The 27,572-nt window shown below is 42.0% G+C and overlaps 1 protein-coding gene across 3 annotated transcripts in view; it reads left to right on the top strand.

Moving 5' to 3' along the window:
- ercc6 (excision repair cross-complementation group 6) overlaps window positions 1-27,572 on the top strand; it is a 62,525-nt gene that overhangs the window by 21,453 nt on the left and 13,500 nt on the right. For all 3 annotated transcript variants that reach the window (XM_065023402.1, XM_065023404.1, XM_065023405.1), the window contains 9 exons: window positions 697-866; window positions 943-1,050; window positions 1,206-1,648; window positions 13,065-13,196; window positions 13,734-13,892; window positions 21,039-21,174; window positions 24,395-24,568; window positions 25,548-25,724; window positions 26,841-26,957. In XM_065023402.1, coding sequence (XP_064879474.1) covers window positions 697-866; window positions 943-1,050; window positions 1,206-1,648; window positions 13,065-13,196; window positions 13,734-13,892; window positions 21,039-21,174; window positions 24,395-24,568; window positions 25,548-25,724; window positions 26,841-26,957 — 1,616 coding nt within the window. The remainder of the gene's footprint in view (window positions 1-696; window positions 867-942; window positions 1,051-1,205; window positions 1,649-13,064; window positions 13,197-13,733; window positions 13,893-21,038; window positions 21,175-24,394; window positions 24,569-25,547; window positions 25,725-26,840; window positions 26,958-27,572) is intronic.

Below are 27,572 nucleotides of genomic sequence, written 5' to 3'. Positions count from 1 at the left end.
CAGACTGGGGCAACGGTTCACCTTCCAACATGACAATGACTCTAAACACACAACCAAGACAAAGCAGGATGGCTGATAGTCCTTGAGTTGTCCAGCCAGAGTCCAGACTTGAACCCGATCGAACATCTCTGGAGAGACCTGAAAATCCCTGTGCAGTGACGCTCCCCATCCAACCTGACAGAGCTTAAGAGGATCTGCAGAGAAGAATGGGAGAAAGACCAAAATACACAGTGCATTCAGAAAGTATTCAAACCCCGTGACTTTTTTTCACATTTTGTTTCGTTACAGCTTTATTCTAAAATGGATTAAATTGTTATTTTCCCTCCCTGTGTAATGATCATGCTGTTTAATCAGCTTGTTGATATGACACACCTTTTAGGTGGATGGATTATCTTGGCAATGGAGAAATGCTCACTAACAGGGATATAAACAAATTTGTGCACAACATTTGAGAGAAATAAGCTTTTTGTGCGTATGGAACATTTCTGTTTTATTTATTTATTTCATCTCATGAAACATGGGACCATTTATATTTTTGTTCAGTGTATATATAATGGTGTGTATGGACAGTATATGAATAGAACATGTGTGTACAGCAGTAGTTATAATAGGACGAGCCATGATTACAATACAGTATATACATATAATGTGGGTAAAACAGTATGTTAAAACATTGAACCTGTTTTGTTCTAACAGAGCCCGGCCCATCTACTCTGGGCAGTATGCTGATGCCGGAACAGGAGACTGAGTGGGAGGAGCTAATCCGGACGGGTCACATGACACCGTTTGGAACGAGGGTCCCTCAGAAGGAGGAGAAGAAGGAACCACGCAAGTTCATGCTGTCTGAAAACTCTGGCTTCGACGCTGTAGGTGGATCATTTTTTTTCATTGATTGGTTGATCGGTTGATAGGTTGATTGATTGTTTTATTGTTATTGTTCAGTACCTGGCGGACCAAGCTAAGATGGCAGTGGACAGGAAGAGACCTGCACCCCTAAAGCAGAAGAAGAAGACTGCTGTGGGCAAGGAAGGGAAAAAGACCAACGAAGCGGTGCGTGATTGTGTGTGTGTGTGTGGAGATTTAGGTACCATTAATTCCTGAATCTGTGACTCTATGGATACTTATGGTGAAAAGCATTTTATCTTAATGCATTTCAGGATTATTATTATTATTATGACTATGCTTATCATTCATACCATTACTAGGCTCTCCCCTCCTACTCTGTGGATAAGAAGCTCCAGAAGCGAATGCGTAAGCTGCAGAGGACCGCTCTGAAGGCCCACACTAAGGCCCCGGCTAAGAGGGTCACGCTGATCCCCAAGCCCAGGACGAAGCTTCAAGCTGGGGGAGATGAGATGGACAGCGAGGGGTCTGAGTACCTCCCCAGTGATGAACTGATGGACCCTGAGAGAGAAGAGAGGGAGGACCGAGATGAGGGCTGGGGAGAGGAGGATGAGGTTGACTACTATGAGTTAAAGCCCTACAGGAAGAAGAGTGAAGAAAAAGGGGGGAAGAAGGGGAAAAGGAGAGAGTGTGACGAGGAGTATTACCCCGACAGCTCAGAGGAAGACAAGGGTTCAGGGAAAAAGGGAAAAGAGAAGATGAAGAAAGACGACGGAGATGTGGAGTTCTACAAACAGAGGATACGGTAAAAAAACAAAAATATGCCTTCACAGAGTATATGATAAACACACACCTTCTACCTGTAAATTTACCTCATCAGCATCCAGGCTGCCAACATCAACTTTAGAACATTCCTATGAAAACGCATTCAAACATAGATGAGCAGGGCAGGGCAGTTTGTCCCATCTAAGTAACATAGGTAGTAGTGGAAAAACTGATGTTAAAGGTGTAGCCTAATCACTAGTAGGTTAGTCCTTACCTCTTAATTGCCCCCCCCCCCGTAAATTAAATCCATTTAATTGAGTTTCAAAGGAAATTCAAATTACAGGACTAACCTACCAGTGACCACCTTTAAACACCTTTAAATAGATATCTAGTCATGAACGGTGTGGAACGATTATATCGGATATCGAATTATTTGGAGTAGCATGTTATAGAAGAGCTCTCCCCAAATATCCCCCAACCCTACTGCACACATTTAATATTACGACGCTGCTAACAAGATTACATATTTATAGACACTAACTAAATAGTGTTGGCATGTGTCCTTTCTCTGCACTACAAGCTACACAGCTGGAATGATAATTCAACATCACTGCTCTGGGTACTGATGGTAGGGGGGGTCATTCCCTGTCATTTCAGCAAGCCATGACACCCAACCTCTCAGATTGTTCTGAAATAGTTTCTGTAGTTATAAACAAATAAGATTAGCATTCCTGAAAATATTATTTTGTTGAAATGTAATTTGATCTCTATGAAGTAAATGTATTGCACCCAAATTGTCCATTTTAACTTAGAAGATTCATATAATCTTCAATAAATGGTACTGAACATTCGATTTGGACCATAATTCTTCATAACAATGAGTAAGCAAGGTTCTGAGCTAACTTTTTCCAACTAGTGGCACTGGTGTTACCAACTTTTTCAGTTGGTGGCACCAGCACATGATTTGATAATGACTTGGCCTGTGTCCCATAATGTGCCTGCATTCCATACAGAACTGGGATAATTAAATTAGCATGCCCTTGTGTTCTTACATCGATTTGGATAGATTTACTGCAACGGCATAGAAAATAGTGTTAAAATAAAGTGCAAAATTTATTTATTTCAGATTTTTAAGTGCCATGTGTTCATTTCTGCGAAATCCTCTAGAGGACAGAATTGGGGGAAAAATGCTGGTTTTTGCTCTCAAAACACAATTGAATGTTCTAAATCCACAATAATGCTTAAACCACACCAGGGGACCATTGTTTTTTTTTTTTTTTTTAATGGTCTAGTTACCCTTCGGTTAACGTGTGCACCAGCCAGACAGTTGTGTTTGGCTAGTGGTGTTTCTGTAGCGCACTTGTGATGGAGTTTTCAAAACAAATGGCCACTCGATTGATTCAAATGATCATGATTCTGCCAGTAGGGCATAGGATACTTTTCTAGTTCTTCTGCTGATGTGTGTGCGTCTGGGTGCGATACTCTATGTTCCTTTCGGCAGGGTTAATACTTGCCTGGCCCCCGAACAAAACTCTTTATCTTTACCCCTCTATCAATATCACGATAATTGTATCTTTCAGTTGCGGGCTGATCAAGTAGCCTATGCATGGTTCATACAGACATTGGCAAGTCAAATTCAAGGACTTTAAAGGACTTTTTCAAGCACTTCATTGTCATTTCCTATTGAATTGTTGTAATGGCCTATAATAGGCCCAAAATGTATATAAAAAAACATGCATAATAATTTTAATAGGCCTACCCGCCGCATTGACATTCACACTATTTTTACGTTCTAAAATATGTTGAAATAATGCTGGCATTGTCTGACTAAATCGACTGCATTCTCCCGACACACACACTAATGAAGTCTGTCCATGTGGTAGCTAGTCAGTCTCGCCATTTGAGATGTTGAGGGAATACTGTATCATGTGTTAAAACGAAAAGCTATTATAAACCCAATTCCCTTTGTAATGGAACACCAAGTTGAAGGCAACATTCGATGTTGTCTTGCTTATAATAACCGCATATGGTTTTTACCGCAACAGACTAGGGCAAACACCCAACAGACTAGGGCAAACACCCAACAGACTAGGGCAAACACCCAACAGACTAGGGCAAACACCCAACAGACTAGGGCAAACACCCAACAGACTAGGGCAAACACCCAACAGACTAGGGCAAACAGACTAGGGCAAACACCCAACAGACTAGGGCAAACACCCAACAGACTAGGGCAAACACCCAACAGACTAGGGCAAACACCCAACAGACTAGGGGCAAACACCCAACAGACTAGGGGCAAACACCCAACAGACTAGGGCAAACACCCTTCATTTGAGACGGCGGGAAACAAACGGAAGTGCCAATATCTCTCATAATTATTCTGCGATTTCATTTCTGATCAAATTTTATATTGGAGCAGTAAAACTTCTAAATTGGATACCATAACGTAAATTACTTCAAGGACCAAAGAGCCTAGAGGCAATGTCGGATTTTCAAGATAGGCTATTCCATGATGACTGAATTGCGCATTGCAAATATTCTAACGAGACTGAACTTTTTAAATTCCTGATTTGCATACACATTCTCGCCTTGGCATTTACTGGTAGATATCAGAACTTGGAACATCTTTCCTACCCCTACCACTCTCGGTCTTCGCTCCACGCAACAACCAACTGCCCGACAGAATATCTATAGGCTATATGAGTGCAGCAAGCGTGTGATAAGTACTCGATATAACAAACTTTCTAGGCACAAACTGTGTTCAACATCGAGTCCTGACACACACTGCCATAGCATTCCCGTGCTGTTGTTGGTTTATTTTTGGTAAATTGCACATTACTGTTTAAATAAATCATGATGATTAAAAAAGCTAATTGTGAACCAAAAACTAACTAGATTATCAATGTTTGTCGCATTGCCAAGTCAAACTGGTCGCAGTATCGAAACCTGGTACAACATTAGGAATCCAATAAAATGGTCAAAAGCTATGCACAGGACCCCCCCCCCCCCCCCACACACACACACACACACCAATCCCACCCCAATAACCAGTATACAGTATCAGTTTTCTATGTTTAACAAGTATACTGAACAAAAATATAAACGCAACATGCAACAATTTCAAAGATTTTACTGAGTTACAGTTCATAGAAGGAAATTAGTCAATTGAAATAAATTCATTAGGCCCTAAACTATGGATTTCACATGACTGAGAATATAAATATGCATCTGTTGGTCACAGATACCTTTTTAAATAAAAAAAGTAGGGACGAGGATCAGAAAACACACCAGATACTGACTGGACCACCATTTGCCTCATCCAGCCACACATCTCCTTCACATATAGTTCATCAGGCTGTTGATTGTGGCCTGTGGAATGGTGTCCCACTTCTCTTCAATGGCTGTGCGATGTTTGTGGATATTGACAGGAACTGGAGCACACTGTTGTACACGTCAATCCAGAGCATCCCAAACATGCTCAATGAGTGACATGTCTGGTGAGTATGCGGGCCATGGAAGAACTGGGACATTTTCACCTTCAGGAATTGTGTACAGATCCTTGTATCTCTGTGCATTCAAATTGCCATCAATAAAAAGCAATTGTGTTTGTTGTTCGTAGCTTATGCCTGCCCATACCATAACCCCACCGCCACCATGGGGCACTCTGTTCACAACATTGACATCCGCAAACCGCTCGCCCACACGATTCCATACACTTGGTCTGTGGTTGTGTGGCCAGTTGGACGTACTGCCAAATTCTCTAAAATAACTTTGGGAGAGAAATTAATATTACGTTCTCTGGCAACAGCTCTGGAGGACATTCCTGTAGTCAGCATGCCAATTGCACGCGCCCTCAACTTTAGTCGTCTGTGGCGTTGTGTGACATAACTGCGCATTTTAGGGTGGCCTTTTATTGTCACTAGCACAAGGTGCACATGTGTAATGACCATGCTGTTTATTCAGCTTCTTGATATGCCACCGCAGTCAGGTGGATGGATTATCTCGGCAAAGGAGAAATGCTCATCAACAAGGGATGTAAACAAATGTGTGCTCAACATTTTTGAGCAATAAGCTTTCTGTGCGTATTGAACATTGTTGGGATCTGTTATTTCAGCTCATGAAACATGGGACCAACACTTTACGTGTCATTTGTATTTTTGTTCAGTGTAGTTTATAGATGTGGTTCGCAGTATTGCTTCTTCATCCCTTGTGATGTATTTCCTGTGAATCTGGTTGTTATTCCCCCCCATTTAGAGAAATTAGCCATTGAAGTCACTTGCATTATTTACCATAATTTAGTGTTTAAGTACCAGGTTTTTCCCACTAGATGCCGCTTTTCCTGCTGCTGCCAGCACACCCTTTTATCAATGTTTCTGGTCTCTTGTGTTTATTAAGTGGATCGTAACATTTTCTTTGCAACTTTGGGTAGAAAACCAATAGCTTTTGCTCATGATGAAAATAAATTGTGTGGTCAAGCCAGTCCTCTATGAAAGCAATTCAGTTTGTCCTTTTCTGAGCAACCTAATGCTTCAACCCAACTCTCCTTAAATAGTCCAAATGGCAGTTCATATGAAGGCTTTTTCTACAAGCCCAAAACTTTGAATGGCGAAATGGGCTAGTGTCTCTAAAATGTTGTGAGAGTCCTAATAAAATAATACAATTATAAACCATTGCATGGCAGTTGTATGTTTTTCAACACAATTATTAGAAAACATCTCTATATGTAGTGTGATTTAGTGACATTTCCCTTTACACCCAGCCAAATACAATTACCCTTGCAGAAAACTATATAGTGTATACAGTGTTTGGGACTTTAACTCTTTGAAGACCATTAGATAACATAACATTGAAACCATTAACTGCTGTTGGTCTAACTAATCCATACCTTTTTTTAAAGGGAATAAACCACACACAGAGGGGCTGTTTTCCTGGACACAAATTTAGCCTAAGAGAAGGACAAACTGAATTGCTTTCATAGAGGACTGGGTTGAATTGTGAGGATGACGGCACAATTTATTTTCACCATCAGCAAAATATATATATTTTTTTCAACTTAAAGTTGCTAAGAAAATGTTATATCCATTTAATAAACACAGCAAAATGGGTAAAAGTATCAGGAACAGCAGCATCTAGTGGGAGAAACTTTGTACTTTCACACTAATTTCTGGTAAATAATGGAAGCACTGTTTTCCATTCGTGCCGGCTGCGGCTAATCAACCGGTTACTTACTCGTTTTCAACCGGCTACTTTTTCCACTTAATATTAACTAGGCTATTTAGAGAGGAGAGCCACTCATTTGGCTCCCTAATTTGCATAGGCTACTGTTAGGCCTACCTTTTTGCAATTATCTGCAGATAAATTATGAAAATATTCGATGACGACAGTGAATCATCACTGCAGCAATAAGTAGTGGAGAGACTCATTCAGGTCCATGATAATTAGGGCCCTTACGGAATCCAGGCATTAAAAAGGAATAAAACAAACAAACAAAAAAATGTTTTGACCTTAGTTAGGGCTGGGCGGTATACCGGTATTGATGCACGGACAGGTTTGTGTTTTTTACTTTACCTCCTATACCGGTATTTGACTGTTTGGTTTGTTAAATGTGATAGGCAGTGTGTAACGTCCATTCTTTTACAGTTTACTTCGCTACTTGGGTCATCTCTATGCCGCTTTCCACTCAGACCTAGCCACGCCCCCTGTCACTCAAGGAGCGCATTTGATGTTCCTCAACCACAAGACTAGTGATGGGCATTCCGGCTCTGTTCAGTGAGCCGGCTCACCAAAATGTGCCGGCTCTTTTGGCTCCCAAACGGCTCTTTAAAAAAATAATGTTTTGTATTTTTTCAAGTCAAACAGTTTGTGACGATTTTAAAACAATTCTAATTATATTATTAAATGAAATCAAACTCTACCTTAACCACAATTTATTTAAACATGCATTGGTTCGTTGCTAAAAATAATGCTATTAAACATTTGCATTTAAAGTATAATTTTTTTACTGTATATAAACAAAGTGCATATAAATCTAACCATTCAAAATGAATAGAATCTGAACAGCATAATAATAGAATATTGCACCATATCAAAGAAAAATAAATAAGGTGCAAAACTGCAGCATCCCACTTTAAACATTAAACTGGTCCCTCTTTTCTCTCTCTTCTTTATTGCCATGTTATAACCAGCAGCACACAGCAATGCTGACCATATTTTGCTTTTGAGAGATTTGCATTCAGAAATGCAAGCTGCCTCACTTTCGAGGGGCTGATTCAGTTTCTTCTCTCAGTAATTATTTGTCCCGTTTTCGAGAAGACCCTCTGAGGGAACGGATGTGGCCACTATGCAGAGTCACCCTGTCATGATTTTAGTAAGCCTTGGGCAGACAGAGGCCTTGTTCTTCCACCAGCTCAGAGGATCTGCAGTCCTTTGGAGTAGTGGCTCCTCCAAATAGTATCGTACCTCCATTATGGCATCTGCTAAGGGATATCTGCAGTAGATATTTGGACTCTTTCCCGTACTGAAGCCTGTGTGCTCTCGTACAGTTGTGGAATAATTGATTTTGAAAGGGTTTCCTGCTTGGAATTGTGTACATTGGACTATTGCTATCATTTCTAAAACCTCTGTCCTCCATGATCAAAAATGGCTGCTAATCGGTGTCAATAATTTTAGCCAGTGTAATATCAATTTGGCCTAGTTTTGCCTCAGACATAGACTTTGGTATAAACTGGTCCATAGAAGACTGCGTTGCTGTGGGTCGCGGAGTAGGCCTACTTGACTGAGTGGATACATCTCCACGTGTGGAGTTGCTGGCTCCACCACTATCACTAGCAGGCCCGCTAGTTTCTCGATGCTTCACAGTTGGGTGCACAGTTCGCATCTGCTGGTGTAGGTTGTGCGTAGAACCGGCTTTATATGAGATCTTGTTTTGACAAATTCTACACTGTGCTCTAACATTGTCTACATTAATGAAATGCACCCAAATGCTACTTTGCTTCCAACTCATTTTCCAGCTCTTTTCACAGCTGTCCTTCCTCTCCTCAGCTGCTAAGTGTGTGACTGTGAGTGAGTTGGCTCGGCCCTCCCTCACGCATCTTTGGTTCATTGGTTGACACTGAGTGTCTGATTGACAGGAACAACAGGTGAGGCTGTTAGTCTGAGCAGACAGTCAGAACAAGACAGTCAGAACGAATGTGTGTGCGCTTGAGCATTTAAGCCTATATAATTATTATTATTTTATTTTTTATTTTTTTCGTTCTTTGAATTAGTTATTTCTATTCATTTAAATCTTTTGATTATTCATATATATATATTTTTTATAAGTAGATTCGGCTCTTCTGATATACAAGCCGGCTCTTAGAGTCGACTCGTTCTCAAAAGACCCATCACTACACGAGACACTTGCGTTCGGTCTGCGTGGTCAGTGGAGCATATGCAACACTGTTGATGACAACGATGCAGTTGCTTCTTAATATAAATCTACTAGCATTCTATAATTACACTGTTAGCTTGTTTCTTACATCTGCAAACAGCTAGTTTGTCTTTTCTTAGCAAGTTGTTCCTATATCTTGTTAGCCGCTAATGCTAATCTCTAGTTAGCTAATACATGTACTGAGTAAGAGCAAGCGTACTTAGCTATACTGCCTAATAATACCAATGATTGTGTAGACCTAAATCAGCATGTTTGTGCAACAGTGTCTTTTAAATTAAAGAGGTAAACGCAAAGGAAGAATATTTTAGCTACATGAAGTTGCTAAGAGAGAACATTCAATGTAGCCAAAGATTATAGGGTTCCCTAAGAAACAGCTATCCTAACCTGTCACAATAACTCCTCCCTGGCATTTTCATTCATTGTAATTTCAAACAACACTGTATTAAAAGTGCCCACTATTATATTCTAACTATATAATTAGAATAGACATTCTATTCCCATGATTCCAACAGTTAACCCAAGTGTTTTGCTCTAAATTGCAAGACAAATTGCAACATTTGGTTAAAAATAAGGCCCAGATTACTTGCCCATATCGTGCAGCTTTATGTGGCAGTGTGGAAATTATCTCAAATGCAGGAATTGATGAAAATTATGACTTTTGTGGGTTGAAGTTGAATTGAACGCTATAAAACAATCAGAATGGAGAAAGACCCATTGATATCACTTAGAATGTATGTCACGCACTACTCATAAAGCACATTTAGAACTTTTATTATAAAAATAAACATAAAATACGTCATACTGTAAAAAAATATATTTAAAAAATACGGTGACATAATATTTTGGCCATATCACCCAGCCCTAACCTTAGTAGGGAATCAACTAAATGTATTAAATGAATTATCCCAAGTTTATCATAAGACATGAACAGAATGCATCAGTGATCCGTATTTCCTGCAACTTTCTGAAGAGGCAACGAGAGTGGCCCCATGTGTGTGTGTCTCAACAACTTTGTGTAGCTTTTAGTGTTGATGCTAATGAAAACATTATTCTGGTCAAAAAAAATCTCAATTAAATGTGAACTACAAAGTAGCCTTTGCTTATCTGGCACAATTTAATGATTCTTTTCGTTAATCCAGTGGGTATTAACTCTACCATCACATGTGCGCTACAAAAACACATCTAAAAAAAGGTTTCTTGTTAGGTGCACACTTCAATTAAAAGGTTTCTACACCCAAAAACTGAAAATGGAATTAGGCAAAAAATATAACTGATTTTATAGGGCCCTACTTAATGATAATTTTACTTTAAAGATGCAGTCAAACATGATTTTGCCTGTGTTTGATATACATTTCGTCACTATGAAGGTGGAATAGTATTGTGAAAATGATGATAGCCCTTTTAGTGTAAGCGCTGTTTGAAAAGACTGCCTGAATTTTCAGCATGTTTTGGTGGGATGGAGTTTTGGCCTGCCCCGTAAATGAGTTAATAGACCAATAAGAAATAATTCTAAACCTCTCTGCCAATAACAGCTAGATTTCAGTTTCCCCTCCCCACTCAGACTACTCCCCGACAGTCCTAGCGAAATTCTTGCTTGAGAAATTGCTCTTTGCCTAGATTTTTATTTTATTTTTTTATTTAACCTTTATTTAACCATGCAAGTCAGCGAAGAACAAATTCTTATTTACAATGACGGCCTATCCCGGCCAAACCCTTGCTCGGACGACGCTGGGCCAATTGTGTGCCGCCCTATGGGACTCCCCATCACAGCCGGTTGTGATACAGCCTGATATCGAACCAGGGTCTGTAGTGACGCCTCTAGCACTGAGATACAGTGCGTTAGAACGCTGCGCCACTTGGGAGCCCAGTAAGAAGCTAATTTTCTTTTCAACCATTTTAATTGAGAACAATCACAGTAAGGTACTTAATTGTTACCCATGAAATGATTTCATATTGAGATAAATAAAAAAAAACAGCTGCATTGGACCTTTTTTAAGATGTGTATGTAAAGCCCTTTTATTTTAAAAATTTACCTTGAATTTATTTTTCAATTTGAACAAACATTGTGGCATTTCATATATTAAATAAGACTTTAATGTCAAGAGAAGACCGGTTAAAGGTGTAATATTCTCTTAATTAGAAAATAGTCCTGGTCATATAGACCTAGACGATATTCAAAATGACTACCTATTTGTATTTATTATGGATCCCCATTAGCTGCTGCCAAGGCAGCTTCCTGGGGTCCAGCAAAATTAAGGCAGTTTATACAATAGATTGAATTCATACATTCTCAGTAATTTAATTTAGTAATTTAAATTTAATTTGTAAAATCATGTCTTACACAATACCACAAATGTTTCCAATCTGAGAGATAAACTCGATAAAGTATTCAATAACTTTGGTGTGTATTTCAGATGGAATCAAAGCATTAGTATGTACCAGAGGCTGCTAAAAACACAGCTCCTTCCACAATTTTGTTTAAACCGAGTACTTGTGGAACACACTGATGCAAGCGGCTTCATTGGCTAATTTCTCTAAACAGGGGAACAGCACCAAATTCCCAGAGAATACGTTATAAAAGATGAAGAAGTAATACTCCAAGCAGCAGCGTGTCAAAGCTGATGGTATACTGGTTGATGGAGTGGGATTGGCGTGGGCTGTGGGTGGTTCGTAGGTGGCTCTTGACAATTGTTTCATTAGATTCCCCTTACTCATTGTTAGGAAGAATTATCACATTCATTGACTATATGAATCCTATCAATTTAAATTGACAATTTGGGTGCAATCAAATAGCTTAATTTGTCAGATCAAATTATATTTCAACAAAATAATGTTTCAGGAATGCTTATCTTATCCGTTTCTAACTACAGAAACGATTTCAGTACAATCTAAATTGGTGGGTTTCGAAATCCTCTTTCTTGTGCTTTTTGAGGTGGAATGACTCAGGAGAGGAGGCTGAGAGAGCGGTTAAGAAGAGCGAGAGGGATGGGAATGGAGTGAGAAAGGACAAGAGAGGGACAGGGGGAGAAAAAGAAGGAAAGGAGAGAGAGGAAGGGAAGTGTGTAGAGAGAAAAGCGTAATAAACTGAGCCGATGCCTTGACTTAATTAGTGTGGCTGGTCTCAGCAGGCCAGCAAAGAGCAGCAGTCTCCCAGCCTTAGTGACAGGACCAGGACCAAATGAAGATGGATTCCGGTCCTCTCCCTCTCACACCTTTCCTAGGGAACCCACTCCACTAATTGTCTGTATCAATCTTCATTTGCTGTGTGACGACTCTGCCACTAACTGCCCTCTCGCTCTATGCAGCTAGTCTATTAAAAATACACGTGTCCTGGCTGGTCTAGTGGTAATCCCGTAGCCTCCGGCACACATCTATGCCGGCATAGGTTTGAATCCGGCCTACTGCGCTTTGACACAGCCTCTATCTTTCCTCACTATCACCTTATCACCTTTTCTCTCTATATGTTCAAGAATGTCAGAAAAGACCATGTAAATATATATATATATATAAATTCAACTGCCTTAGATTGCCCTCCTTAAAACGGCTTAAGAATTCCCTATGCTAACTGATAGTGATTACACCAATTACTCACACATCCCTTTGGGTTTTAAAGAGCAAGGTTCGGGCCGCAAATGTTTAGTGGTCTTGTTTCAGCATGGGACATCTCTGCTGCTCAGATGCACATAAGGGTCTGGGCCCATATTCATAAAGCGTCTCATAGTAGGTGTGCTGATCTACGATCAGTGTAATGAAATTAGAGGTGGGACCTGATCCTCGATCGGCAGTCCTACTCTGAGACACTTTGTGTTGTGGGCCTAAGTGTTGTAGGGGGAGAGATCCAGATGGGACTGTTGGGCCTTGGGGAGATTGCTGAGGGAGATTTTGCTGAGTCAATACAAGAGTGTGTAGAAGGGGGTGGCGGGGCTATAGTGACTTATGTGACAGTAGCACCTGCTCCCCTGTAGGAGGAGGAAGAGGAAAGGGAGAGGATGACAGTAGTGATGACTGTTTTCTCTTTTTACAGGCGGTGGAGGCGGCTGCGGCTGAGAGAGAGGGAGGAGAAGAGAGAGAGAGGAGAGGAGGAGAGTGACCAGAGTGATGCTGAGTTTGATGAAGGATTCAAAGTGCCTGGATTCCTCTGGAATAAACTCTTCAAGTAAGTAACAAACAAAGTAACAGCTTTTCCCAATTGCCACTGTATTTTGTAATGTTTATGACTAATGTTTATGTTGATACCTGTTGAATATGAACTCTGATAGTGTAAATGATCATATACATAAAGTATGATTATAATAAGTTGTGTGTGTGGACCAGTTTATAAAAAAAAGCACATTCAGTTTTAGATTGGTTTTATCATCACCACAGAACATCATTGTAAGTATAAGTGAAGCGTATTGAACTCAAAGCAGGCAGATTGTTTTTGACTGTATTCAGTTGAGTAACTTGAGTCTGAGTTGAGTAAAAAAGTGGCTCACAGCTGATCAGTCTCTACACTTTCGGTCTCTTTATCTGGAATCGTTACTGACAATGACCTAACGATTCATTTACCACCACATACACTATGCTCTTTGTGTTTGGGCAGGGGTGGATTTTTGACAGACGGGGATGTTTTTGTGTGTGTGTGTGTATATTAACAGCTGTGTGCGCACGTATGTGTGTCTTTTGTCTCTTTCTGTGTGTGCGTGTGTTCCAGGTACCAGCAGACAGGTGTAAGGTGGCTGTGGGAGCTACACTGCCAGCAGGCAGGGGGAATCCTGGGGGATGAGATGGGTCTGGGTAAAACCATCCAAGTCATCGCATTCCTGGCTGGCCTCAGCTACAGCAAACTACGCACACGAGGGTCCAACTACAGGTACACGGGCATGCACACACGTACACCTGACCTGGGTTAAATTATTATTTGAAGTCTTTCAAATACTTTAAGCATTTGCTCTAGCCTGTCGAGAGGGCCAGGAGGGTGGGGTCTGCATTATTTGAACTTTTATATTAGTTCCATTGCAACAGGCAAGCTCAATCAGACACAGATCAAGTATTTGGATCCTAGAGATAGATGGACATCACTCCTTGGAAATAATACATTTTTGCATGGACATTGCCATTGAGGACTTTTTAAAGTAGTCTTCTGGGTGGAACTTCCTATGGGTTAATGAAGGATCACACAATTCCATCCAGCTCATCAGCAGGGATCAGCCAAAGAATTATACTTGTGAGCAAACATTACATTACCGCAGGTGGTTTAAATTGCCAACCTTGGCTTTATACCTGTTCAAACAACAGACTCCAGGTGGCAGTATGCACCCTTTCAGTTTGTTTACCAATTCAGTAGTAGTAGTAGAAGAAGAAGAAAATGAACTACTTTATAATGGAGATGGCCTCAATTGTGCTGCTCATGCCCACAGATGCCATAATGGGACAGTTACAAAGATTTGTCGTCTAACTAAGTCTATGATTTGGACCCAGGTCTGACGATCGCACGAACACACACAAACTCTAGCCGTTATCGTGTGTTCAGACTGGGAGTCTGTGTAGTAATGAATATTTCATTAGGGTGATTTGTGCTGGAGAGTTTTAGTCTGAATTATTAAACATGTTTCAATTATTAGACTCCTCTCATTCTCTACTGCAGACACCAAAGGAAATGTGTGTGTGTGTGTGTGTGTGTGTGATTCTTAGTGGACGTGGTCACAGGGGCAGAGGGGGCCAATTAAACGTGAACCACATTAAAGCATGTTGAAGGCGGGGCCCACTGGTTCCACACACACACACTCCAGAGGGATTGAACCTCTCTGATGGTCAATACTCTGTCTGCTGTCAACGTCCACAAATTGATTGTTTGCAAACTCAATTATGCTTCTATCAATGGTTTCCACCAAGCAGAGGTTCATGGCAGTTAGGGCTGTGACGATCATTTAATAACCGTGTAAAACCGTTTCAACGGTTTTGACGGTTATTTTGTTATAACCTTCTTTATCCACAACCGTCGAAATAGGCCTACATTCATTTTTCGGATTTAAAAAAATCGTATTAACTCTATTGTCGTGGGCCTCCCGGGTGGCGCAGTGGTTAAGGGCACTGCACTGCACTCTGGGTACGCGCCCAGGCTCTGTCGTAACCGGCCGCCACCGGGAGGTCCGTCGCACAATTGGCATAGCGTCGTCCGGGTTCGGGAGGGTTTGGCCGGTAGGGATATCCTTGTCTCATCGCGCAGCGACTCCTGTGGCGGGTCGGGCGCAGTGCACGCTAACCAAGGTTGCCAGGTGCACAGTGTTTCCTCCGACACATTGGTGCGGCTGGCTTCCGGGTTGGATGCGCGCTGTGTTAAGAAGCAGTGCGGCTTGGTTGGGTTGTGTATCTTCTCTCCTGAGCCCGTACGGGAGTTGTAGCGATGAGACAAGATAGTAGCTACTAGCAATTGGATACCACGAAAAGGGGTAAAATTTAAAATAAATAAAATAATTAGAAAAATCTATTGTCGTGTAGCTAAACTTTGCCTAATAGTGGGGGTGTTTACTAATGACTATAATAAATTGTTTTGCTAACTTAGTCTATCCATTAAACGGTCTACATCCTCCTCTTTTTAACTGTCCTTTGGATGCTCAAGCAGCTTTAGAACACTATAGACTATGACACTTCAATAAAAAGTGTTTTGATTTGTCGACTTTCTTTAATACAATGCACGTTTTCATTGCTTGCTAGTAAATAAATAAATACATCTTTTTTTTTAAAGCAGTCGACAAGGTTGTTCTGGCTCTGAGGCCTGTAATGCGGTAATGTTATGTCAAATGGACAATGTGCCAATCCTCATATCTGCCCGGTCCTGGCCAATATACCGCCCTATGCGAGTAAAATAAAATTGCCGCCCCTCTTAAGTAGAATAGTATCCTAGACTATACTGTGTTGGCCCGCAAAGCACTTTTATGAATGCCCATGTGGTAGCCTACCATTTGTAAAACAGACAATTTATTGATAAACCCTGTCATTCATTTATAGTTCTCATTCTCGGAGTAGAAATGTTGTTTCCTACATTTATGGGAGCAATGAGCGTGTGTCTTGTTTCTCTTTCCTGGTAAATTTTACGCAGTGTGCGCGCCTGAGCGCTCACACAAGTACCTGGACGGCAAATGTAGGAAAGTGCCCATTTGGGGATGTCTGATTTCTGATTGTCTTAACTCACCACCACTAATAAACTGGGCTTCTGTCATTTTTTTTCTTCTTCACGTCACACAGTAAGTCAACGAAGTCATTTTTTATTTTATTATTATTTTTTACATCCATTCACACTGAACGAAAATATAAACGTGACATACGAAGTGTTAGTCCCGTGAAATAAAAGATCCCAGAAATGTTTCATATGCACAAAAATCTTATTTCAATCAAATCTGGGGCACAAATGTGTGTATCCCTGTTAGTGAGCATTTCTCTTTTGCCAAGATAATCCATCCACCTGACAGGTGTGGCATATCAAGAAGCTGATTCAACCGTATAATCATTCCACAGGTGCACGCTGTTCTGGAGACAATAAAAGGCCACTCTAAAATATGCAGTTTTGTTACTCAACATAATGCCACCGATGTCCACCAGAGCTGTTGCCAGATCATTTAATGTTAATTTCTCTACCATAAGCCACCTCCGTTGTTTTAGAGAATTTGGCAGTACGTCCAACCCGGCCTCACAACCGCAGACCAAGTATAACCATGCCAGCCCAGGACCTCCACATCCGGCTTCTTCACCTGCTCGATCATCTGAGACCAGCCACCCTGATGAAACTGTGTGTTTGCACAGCCAAATAATTTTTGCCCAAACTATCAAAAACCATCTCGGAGAAGCTCATCTGCGTGCTCGTCATTTTGACCTGACTGCAGTTCGACTTCGTAACTGAATTCAATTGGCAAATTCTCACTTTCGATGGCCACTGGCATGCTGGAGAAGTGTGCTCTTCACAAATGAATCCCGGTTTCAACTGTACAGGGCAGATGGCAGACCATTCATCTGCTGCCATCACCTCATGTTTCAGCATGTTCATGCACGGCCCCATGTCGCAAGGATCTGTACACAATTACTGGAAGCTGAAAATGTCCCAGTTCTTCCATGGCCTGCATACTCGCCAGGCATGTCACCAGTTGAGCATGTTTGGGATGCTCTGGATTGATGTGTACGGCAGCGTGTTCCAGGTCCCACCAAGATCCAGCAACTTCGCACAGCCATTAAATAAGAGTGTGACAACATTCCACAGACCACAATCAACAGCCTGATAAACTCTATGCAAAGGAGATGTGTCGCGCTGCAGATACTGACTGGTTTTCTGATCCACGTCCCTATGACCAACATATGGGCATGTTGCATGTATTTCTTTCTATTTTAATCGTTGTCAATTACATCTTCATACTATAGCTTGTGGCATCAACGCATGTGGCATTTGATTGGCAGGTGCTTTTATGGGGGGGGGGGGGGGGGGGGTTCTTTAAGAATCAAACGCTCCTGTCATGATTTAATCTTGGCTTTTTCAGTAGCTTAGGCTACTTTGTCTCATTACTGCGTCCTCTCTTTGAAGAACATATTTCTATGCCACTGCCATCGAATGGCTGCAACAGCAGGGTTTGTGTCATTATGTGAATATTTTGGGAAAAGTAGAAAACCCATCGGCTTTCATTTGAATGGTTTTGTGCGTCAAAATAGGATCTGTGTTGCTTTTTTATTTATTACAGGGAAGTCAACTGATAGGCATAGAGTACCGGTAGACACACATTACAGGGTCAAAAGTTTTGGAACACCTACTCATTCAAGTTTTTTCAGTTTTTTATTAATTTTTTTACTCATGACAGCTTTGCACACTCTTGGCATTCTCTTAACCATCTTCATGAGGTAGTCACCTGGAATGCATTTCAATTAACAGATGTGCCTTATTAAAAGTTAATTTGTGTAATTTCTTTCCACAATGTGGGTGGCAGGTAGCACAGTGGTTAGAGCATTGGGACAGTAACCGAAAGGTTACTAGATCGAATCCCCGAGCTGACGAGGTAAAAATGTGTCGTTCTGCCCCTAAACAAGGCATTTAACCCACTGTTGCTAGGCCGTCATTGTCAATAAGAATTTGTTCTTAACTGACTTGTTAAATAAAGATTAAATAAAATAAAATATGTTTGAGCCAGTCAGTTGTGTTGTGACAAGGTACGGGAGGTATACAGAAGATATCCCTATTTGGTAAAATGCCAAGTCCATATTATGGCAAGAACAGCTCAAATAAGCAAAGAGAAAATACAGTCCACCATTACTATAAGACGCAAAAACCATGTGTAGCTCTGTGATGAAACTGGCTCTCATGACGACCGCCACAGGAATGGAAGACCCAGAGTTACCTCTGCTGCAGAGGATAAGTTTATGAGTTACCAGTCAGAGTTCAAGTAACAGACACAGCTCAACATCAACTGTTCAGAGGAGACTGTGAATCAGTCCTTCATGGTGCAAAGAAACCACTACTAAAGGACACCAAGAAGAAGAAGAAGAAGAGATTTGCTTGGGCCAAGAAACACAAGCAATGGATTAGACTGGTAGAAATTTGGCCTTTGGTCTGGAGTACAAATTGGAGATTTTTGGTTCCAACCGCCGTGTCTTTGTGAGACGCGGTGTGAGTGAACGGATGATCTGCATTTGAGTTTTTCCCACCATGAAGCATGGAGGAGGTGGTGTTATGATGTGGGGGGTGCTTTGCTGGTGACACTGTCTGTGAATTATTTAGAAATCAAGGCACACTTCACCAGCATGTTTACCACAGCATTCTGCAGTGATACGCCATCTCATCTGGTTTGGGCTTAGAGAGACTAAAATTTGTTTTTCAACAGGACAATGACCCAACACACCTCCAGGCTGTGTAAGGGCTATTTGACCAAGAAGGAGAGTGATGGAGTGCTGCATCAGGCCTCCACAATCCCCCGACATCAAACAAATTGAGATGAATTGGACCGCAGAGTGACGTAAAAGCAGCCAACAAGTGTTCAGCATATGTGAGAACTCCTTCAAGACTCTTGGAAAAGCATTCCAGCTGAAGCTGGTTGAGAGAATGCCAAGAGTGTGCAAAGCTGTCAAGGCAAAGGATGGCCATTTGAAGAATCTCAAATATAAAATGCATTTTGATTTGTTTACCACTTTTGGGGGGGGGTTACTACATTATTGAATGTGTTATTTGATAGTTTTGGTGTCTTCACTAATATTCTACAATGTTGAAAATAATCAAATAAAGAAAAACCCTTGAATGAGTAGGTGTTTTCAAAACTTTTGACCAGTAGTATACAGTTGACTTCGGAAGTTTACATACACTTAGGTTGGAGTCATTAAAACTTGTTTTTCAACCACTCCACAAATTTCTTGTTAACAAGCTATAGGTTTTGGCAAGTCGGTTGGGACATCTACTTTGTGCATGACACAAGTCATTTTTCCAACAATTGTTTACAGACAGATTATTTCACTTATAATTCTCTGTTTCCCAATTCCAGTGGGTCAAAAGTTTACATACACTAAGTTGACTGTGTCTTTAAACAGCTTGGAAAATTCCAGAAAATGTCATGGCTTTAGAAGCTTCTGATAGGCTAATGGACATAATTTGAGTCAATTGAAGGTGAACCTGTAGATGTATTTCAAGGCCTACCTTCAAACTCAGTGCCTCTTTGCTTGACGTCATTGGAAAATCAAAAGAAATCAGCCAAGACCTCCACAATCCTGGTTCATCCTTGGGAGCAATTTCCAAACGCCTGAAGGTACCACGTTCATCTGTACAAACAATAGCAAGCAAGTATAAACACCATAAAAAAAGGCCAGACTACGGTTTGCAACTGCACATGGGGACAAAGATCGTACTTTTTGGAGAAATGTCCTCTGGTCTGATAAAACAAAAATAGAACGTTTTGGCCATAATGACCATCGTTAAGTTTGGAGGAAAAATGGGGAAGCTTGCAAGCTGAAGAACACCATCCCAACCGTGAAGCACAGGGATGGCAGCATCATGTTGTGGGAGTGCTTTGGAGCAGGAGGGACTGGTGCACTTCACAAAATAGATGGCATCATGAGGAAGGAAAATGATGTGGATATATTGAAGCAACATCTCAAGATATCAGTCGGAAAGTTAAAGCTTGGTTGTGGCACAATGCAATGGCTTAAGGACAACACTGTCAAGGTATTGGAGTGGCCATCACAAAGCCCTGACCTCAAAGCTATAGAAAAATTTGTGGGCAGAATTGAAAAAGCGTGTGCGAGCAAGGAGGCCTACAAACCTGACTCAGTTACACCAGGTCTGTCAGGAGGAATGGGCCAAAATTCACCCAACTTATTGTGGGAAGCTTGTGGAAGGCTACCTGAAACGTTTGACCCAAGTTAATCAATTTAAAGGCAATGCTACCAAATACTAATTGAGTGTATGTAAACTTCTGAACCACTGGGAATGTGATGAAAGAAATACAAGCTGAAATGAATCATTCTCTCTACTTTTTATTCTGACATTTCCCATTCTTAAAATAAAGTGGTGATCCTAACTGACCTAAAACAGGGAATTATTACTTGGATTAAATGTCAGGAATTGTGAATCTGAGTTTAAATGTATTTAGCTAAGGTGTATGTAAACTTCCGACTTCAACTGTATATCTTTCTTTTGACTCCGTTTAATGTTGTGTCAATATGCAACAGATCCTCCATCCTGGCATTTCCATATTTGTAATAACCTGAATAATAAGAATAAAATGCCATGATAATAGGGAAGTGTTAATTGCTTGTTTCAAATGGGTTTTATTAAGCCGCATGTCCATGTAACAAGTGTACGAACCTGAACGGTTATGGCCAACTACCGTAACCTCATTTTCCAAGTCTGTCACAGCCCTAATTTGGCTATTTATGTCGGTGTGAATGAACCATAACATACCAGCAGCCTGACTGAAACACAAACCCTGAACTTTACCTGATCGTGTGTGTGTGTGTGTGTGTGTGTGTGTGTGTGTGTGTGTGTGTTTTCCAGGTACCAAGGACTAGGTCCTACAGTGATAGTGTGTCCAGCTACAGTCATGCACCAGTGGGTCAGTGAGTTTCACACCTGGTGGCCCCCATTCAGAGTGGCTGTCCTACACGACACGGGATCCTTCACCCAAACAAAGGTAGGGGGTGTGTATTCAGTTGTTTTTCTTGTGCTGTATCTTTTCTCCTGTCAGCATTTTGTGGAGGATTCCGCTCTGAGGGAGATGTAAGTTAATTAGTGGTACACTGGTAGATATTAATTACTTTACACTGTAGATCGCACCCAGCAAGTTGTGTGGGTGTGACACAGTGATTAATGGGTGATGCGGGCTGGGGGGGGGGGGGGGGGATACCTACTGTAGTCAGTTGTACAACTGAATGCATTCAACTGAAATGTGTCTTCCACATTTAACCCAACCCCTCTGGGGGGTGCAAGTTTTTTATTTATTTTTTTAGTATTTTTTTAAAAAGGGGTTTCCTTTGGGGAGGCACCAAAGAACGGTTTATGCAGAGTTGGCTCCTCATGCCTCCCCCTTCTTTAATAGTGAAGAGCTACAAACTCCACATGCACCTTTAATTAACCAGTCTCTATGGTACTGAGAAGTAATGCGTCACCATCAGCTGGCGGTGTGAGGACTGGAGTTCAGTGAAGGTGACATGTTCTCAATGATAGAAATGTAATGAGTAGAGCTGACACAATTCCCTCTTCTTCCTGAAAGACAAGCATATCTGTTCTACACAATACATACATTTTTATTTTTATTCTCTGTAATACCAATTTACCCCACCGAATACATTCTTTTTAAAGGGCAAATAAAAGTCACAGAATTAAGTAACGTTTTATATCTTCCTAACATGCTGACCACAGTGCTCACGTCGCAAAATAAATGGACACATACATGTTATTCAATCATTGCACCCACACTGCTCCCGCGAGACAGCGAGCGAAAATAGGTGCTTCTATTTGTGACACTCAAGTCCAGCCTCTCAAATCTCCTCATTGGTTTTTAGGAGCCCACGTGGGTGATTGAAAGATGAACTGATGTCCACACTCCAGTCGGTTGTAGTAATGCTATAAAGTTGGTTGCCAACTGCCATATCAAGTCCAACGAAGAAAAAGAAGCCTGTAGGATGGAGGAGCAATGGTTTAACAAATTTGGTTTACCGTTTTATCTGAATTAATTGTCGGAGTAGAGTACCTTGTGTATTTCAGATAAAATATCCCAATGTTTATATCCCAGCACAAATTAGCTATCAACAGCAAGCTAGATTGTCATAAATGTTTAATGCAAATTTGACCTGTACACAAATTATTATAATTGGTTCAGAGTTTGAAATATCAAAACAATCTGCGTGTCCTAATCGCTTCTGGTGTAGCTGAACAAAGTCAACGTGCGCATGCAGACAGGCGCGTCTGGTTTGGCCAGCACGTAAGTCTGAGGGTGGTTTTAACCTTCCAGACTTGGAATTGTATTAACACACCACCCAGGGCTTTTGCTTGCGACATGTACACTCAATAAAAAAAAGAACCTTTTTTAGGACCCTGTCTTTCGAAGATAATTCGTGAAATTCCAAATAACTTCACAGATCTTCATTGTAAAGGGTTTAAACACCATTTCCCATGCTTTAATGGTTCAATTAACCATAAACAATTAATGAACAGGCACCTGTGGAACAGTCATTAAGACACTAACAGCTTACAGACGGTAGACAATTAAGGTCACAGTTATGAAAACTTAGGACACTAAAAAGGCCTTTCTACTGCCTGAAAAACACAAAAAGAAAGATGCCCAGGGTCCCTGCTCATCTGCGTGAACGTGCCTTAGGCATGCTGCAAGGAGGCATGAGTACTGCAGATGTGGCCAGGGCAATAAATTGCCATGTCTGTACTGTGAGACGCCTAAGACAGCGCTACAGGGCGGACAGCTGATCGTCCTCGCAGTGGCAGACCACGTGTAGCAACACCTGCACAGGGTCGGTACACCCAAACATCACACCTGCGGGACATGCGTTGTCAATGCAGGCAATCTCAACACTGTGCGTTACAGGGAAGACATCCTCCTCCCTTCCTGCAGGTTCATCCTGACATGACCCTCCAGCATGACAATGCCACCAGCCATACTGCTCGTTCTAGGCGTGATTTCCTGCAAGACAGGAATGTCAGTGTTCTGCCATGGCCAGCGAAGAGCCCGGATCCCATCGAGCACATCTGGGACCTGTTGGATTGGAGGATGAGGGCTAAGGCCATTTTTGCTGAGTTTATTTAAGTGCACTAAAGAGGAACACTGGGTACATGTAGAGGATGCTCATCCCCAGAATCGTTTTACGTGTTTATTTTCAAAGGATAAAGCTAAGCACATTAACAACTTCATAGTTAAGAACACTATAACAATATGGAAGAAACTGAAACGTGTTCTACAAGCACCAATATCACTCCCTAAAAACACCCCCATGGAACAATCCTTGTATAGCTTTTCAGAATTCACAGATAAATTGGTCTACATGGAAAACTAAAGGCATAGAAACCTTTTAATGACTTGATAATAGGAAATAAATGTATTTCCATGACAGAATTCAAAAGCAATTTTGGACTGACCAATGTAGATATTTTCAAAAGTTTAATTCAAGAAATGTAAATGTTATCTTTTCAACATTGAAGGCAAAAACGTGGATGTCGATTTAAAGCACCACCCCCGCACCTCTCTGATTCAGAGGGGTTGGGTTAAATGCGGAAGACACATTTCAGTTGAATACATTGTTGGACAACTGACTAGGTATCCCCCTTTCCAGTCTTGTGGGATCCCTATTTGAGTCAGAATAGGATATTCATGTGATGGGTAAGATATACCAAACCTTATAGAGAGCCTATACTACTGACAATCTCCTAGGAAAAAATACTACTGGAACCAAGACTTAAAAACAACTCACATTGGCACAAGATGGAAATGTTGGAACATAACACAATTACAGTTAATGAAAATGTATGCTTAATAAACTCAGATTTACACGTGACAATATTCTCATTCTACAGTACAACTAACAATAACTCAATAATCCATGCCTTCTGGGAATGCTATAAAGTCCCAAAGTTAGTGAATGTCAGAAGTATTACATTGTAAATGTACTTTTAATCTGTCTGCATATTTCAAGACATGGCATATGAGGGTGCAGGGAGATACCTGATGGGTTGGATGATACTTTTCTGTACTTAACTGGAAATCAACCAATCCACCATCATTAACTCTATGGAAAGGTGAAATGGTTTATTATCTAAATGTTGAAACTGCGTGGGCACTCTGTGTGGCGGAGAGTCATTTGGGCGCTTGAGAGTGATGCGGGGGCTGATTTCTCTCGCTCTAGGAGAAGTTGATATCAGAGATGGCAGCATGTCATGGTGTCTTGATAACGTCGTATTCAGCCGTGAGGATCATGCAGGAGACCCTGCAGAGATACGACGGCTGGCACTACGTTATACTGGACGAGGGACACAAGATCCGCAACCCTCACGCTGGAGTTACCACCGCCTGCAAACAGGTACCCTCACACAGCTCAAACCGTTGGTCAGTAACCCTGGTCCTGGATAGCTACAGCATAAGTATGTGGTATAGTGTTTTGTTCCATCCAAGCTGCTAATCAAGATTTTTTTCTTCCCTTTTACCCGCTTGCTCTCTCCTCTCTCACCCTCTTTTTCTCGCTCTCACACACACCCCTCTCTCTCTCTCTCACACACACACACCCCTCTCTCTCTCTCTCTCTCTCTCTCTCTCTCTCTCTCTCTCTCTCTCACACACCCCCCTCTCTCACACACACACCCCTCTCTCTCTCTCACACACACCCCTCTCTCTCACACACACCCCTCTCTCTCTCTCTCTCTCTCTCACACACCCCTCTCTCTCTCTCACACACACCCCTCTCTCTCTCTCTCACACACACCCCTCTCTCTCTCTCTCACACACCCCTCTCTCTCTCACACACACCCCTCTCTCTCTCTCTCTCTCTCTCACACCCCCTCTCTCTCTCACACACACTCTCTCTCTCTCTCTCTCTCTCTCTCACACACACCCTCTCTCTCTCTCTCACACACACCCCTCTCTCTCTCTCTCTCTCTCTCTCACACACACCTCTCTCTCTCTCTCACACACCCTCTCTCTCTCTCTCACACACACCCTCTCTCTCTCTACCTCTCTCCTCTCTCACCCTCTTTTTCTCTCTCTCACACACACCTCTCTCTCTCTCTCTCTCTCTCTCTCTCACACACCCCTCTCTCTCTCTCTCTCTTACACACACCCCTCTCTCTCTACCTCTCTCCTCTCACCCTCTTTTTCTCTCACACACACACCCCTCTCTCTCTACCTCTCTCCTCTCTCACCCTCTTTTTCTCTCTCTCACACACACCCCTCTCTCTCTACCTCTCTCCTCTCTCACCCTCTTTTTCTCTCTCTCACACTCACCCCTCTCTCTCTCTACCTCTCTCCTCATCTCTCGCTCTTTCACTCCCTTTCTCCGTCTCTAGTTCCGTACTCCTCATAGGTTCATTCTATCTGGCAGTCCTATGCAGAACAATCTGAAGGAGCTGTGGAGTCTATTTGACTTTGTCTTCCCTGGCAAACTGGGCACGCTGCCTATTTTTATGGAACAGTTCTCTGTACCGATCACCATGGGGGGCTACAGCAACGCTTCACCTGTGCAGGTAACACACGGACACACAATTTGGCGTCAAAGACGCTCTCGTCATTTTTGGAAGGGAGTTGATCTTACTATTGTTACAAAAGGTCATTTCTCAGGATTTGACATCAGGATTTGATTCACATGGAGGGGATGGATGGAGGGAAAGAGAGGGAGGTAGAGGGTGGACAAGGGGGGGGGGGGGGGGGCGTGAGAAGGGTTGGACAGAGAAAGAGGCAGTGAGCTGCTAAACGATGATCCTCAGTCATTAGTGTCCAGTCATTAATAACTCACCGACTGGATTTAATTATTTAACTGGCTCTAGAGGTAACACACACACATTGACTGGATTTAATTATTTAGCTGCTTTTAGATGGCCATCCGTGTTTCCGCTGTCGATAATAAAAAACCTTTACTAATTATTGAAGTTATTAAATGATGAGCGGGCAAAGCACTCTTTCTCTCTATAGCTCTACCCCTCTCTCGCTCCTCTCTTTCTCTCTCACCCCCCATCTGTGTCCATCTTCCGTCTCCCCACCCTCAACTTGCTCTCCCTCGCTCTTTCTTTCCATAGTCCTCTCTCTCTCTCCCTTTCTTCCTCCCTCTCCTCTCTAGCTCCGTGTTATATAGTGCCCTGCAGCTATAACACTTTTTGCCCCCTGCTGGCTGTCCCTCTGATCTCACTCACCCCCCCGTGAGGTGGATGACAACAAACGGTTTAAAGGGTTAAATCGTGACCCTGGGCTGAAGCCGTTTACTGGATCACACACTATAGGCAGCTGATGAAAGGGAGAGAGTTCCCCCTCTAGAGACCACCATAAGCACTCTGATCAATGTTTAATGGCCCAATCTGCTGAGAGGGAAGGAGTGGATAGAGGGAGGTGGGGGGGCTAAACGACAAACATGCCCCAGGACAAATGTTCCATTATAGGTGTCGTGGTCAAGTGTTTGTTCATCTGACCCTTCAGAAGGCGCGTGTGTGTGTCATGTATGTTTACCCATGGGGCTGTTGAACCATTGTGTTGGTGTCTTGGCTGTCATTTGTTGTAACTGTTTGTTGTGCGTCTTGGTTGTTATAGGTCCAGACTGTGTAAAATTGCGCGCGTGTCTTGAATCGTTGTGTCTTTTTGTGTTTTTCTAGGTCCAGACAGCGTATAAGTGTGCGTGTGTTCTGAGGGATACCATTAACCCTTACCTGCTCAGACGGATGAAGGCTGACGTGAAGGCCAACCTCTCTTTACCTGACAAGAATGAACAGGTGCGTGTCTCTTTCTGTCCCTCATGTAGCGGATACCAGAAGAGGCTGTAGTCTTTTTGCAATTCTTTTTACAGTTTACTGTTCTACGTTCTTGAGGAACTGGGAAATAAGAATACTAGCATAAAGAACAAGGCAGTATCCCACTGCAAACCTGTTCCTGCACAATGCCAAGCAAACGAACCACAGGTATGTAGAATGTGCCCATTAATGAGTTGTGCCGCGTCTAGATCGGCGCTGTCCGCCCGCCGTAACTGAACCCGTAGTCGGCTCCGTTTTCGCAGTGACTGTCTGTGTTCCTGTTCGCCATTTTAATAGCAAGGCTCAAGCCACGCCCACCTGAGAATACACCATTCTTAACCATTATTTGGCTGTGTTTGAGAAGTGGATAATACATTGGACAACTGGCTGTCACTTGACCGATTGCTTTCAAAATAGAAACTGACCAATATTCATACCTGTGCTAAACCACCTTTTCTGCTGGACTTTCCACTATCGGGGGGGGAAAAAGGATGGCGGTACCATCAGATATTGTAGACGTAGAACAACATGGATTTTGACCCACGTGTTTTTCAAAGTTGATGGGCAACTACAGTACGTGATGAGAGAATAGAAAAT

This window comes from Oncorhynchus nerka, linkage group LG10, assembly GCF_034236695.1.
Source record: "Oncorhynchus nerka isolate Pitt River linkage group LG10, Oner_Uvic_2.0, whole genome shotgun sequence".
NCBI classification, from domain to species: domain Eukaryota; kingdom Metazoa; phylum Chordata; class Actinopteri; order Salmoniformes; family Salmonidae; genus Oncorhynchus; species Oncorhynchus nerka.
Note: the sequence above shows the minus strand (reverse complement) of the source record. Positions and strands in the feature narration are given on the sequence as shown.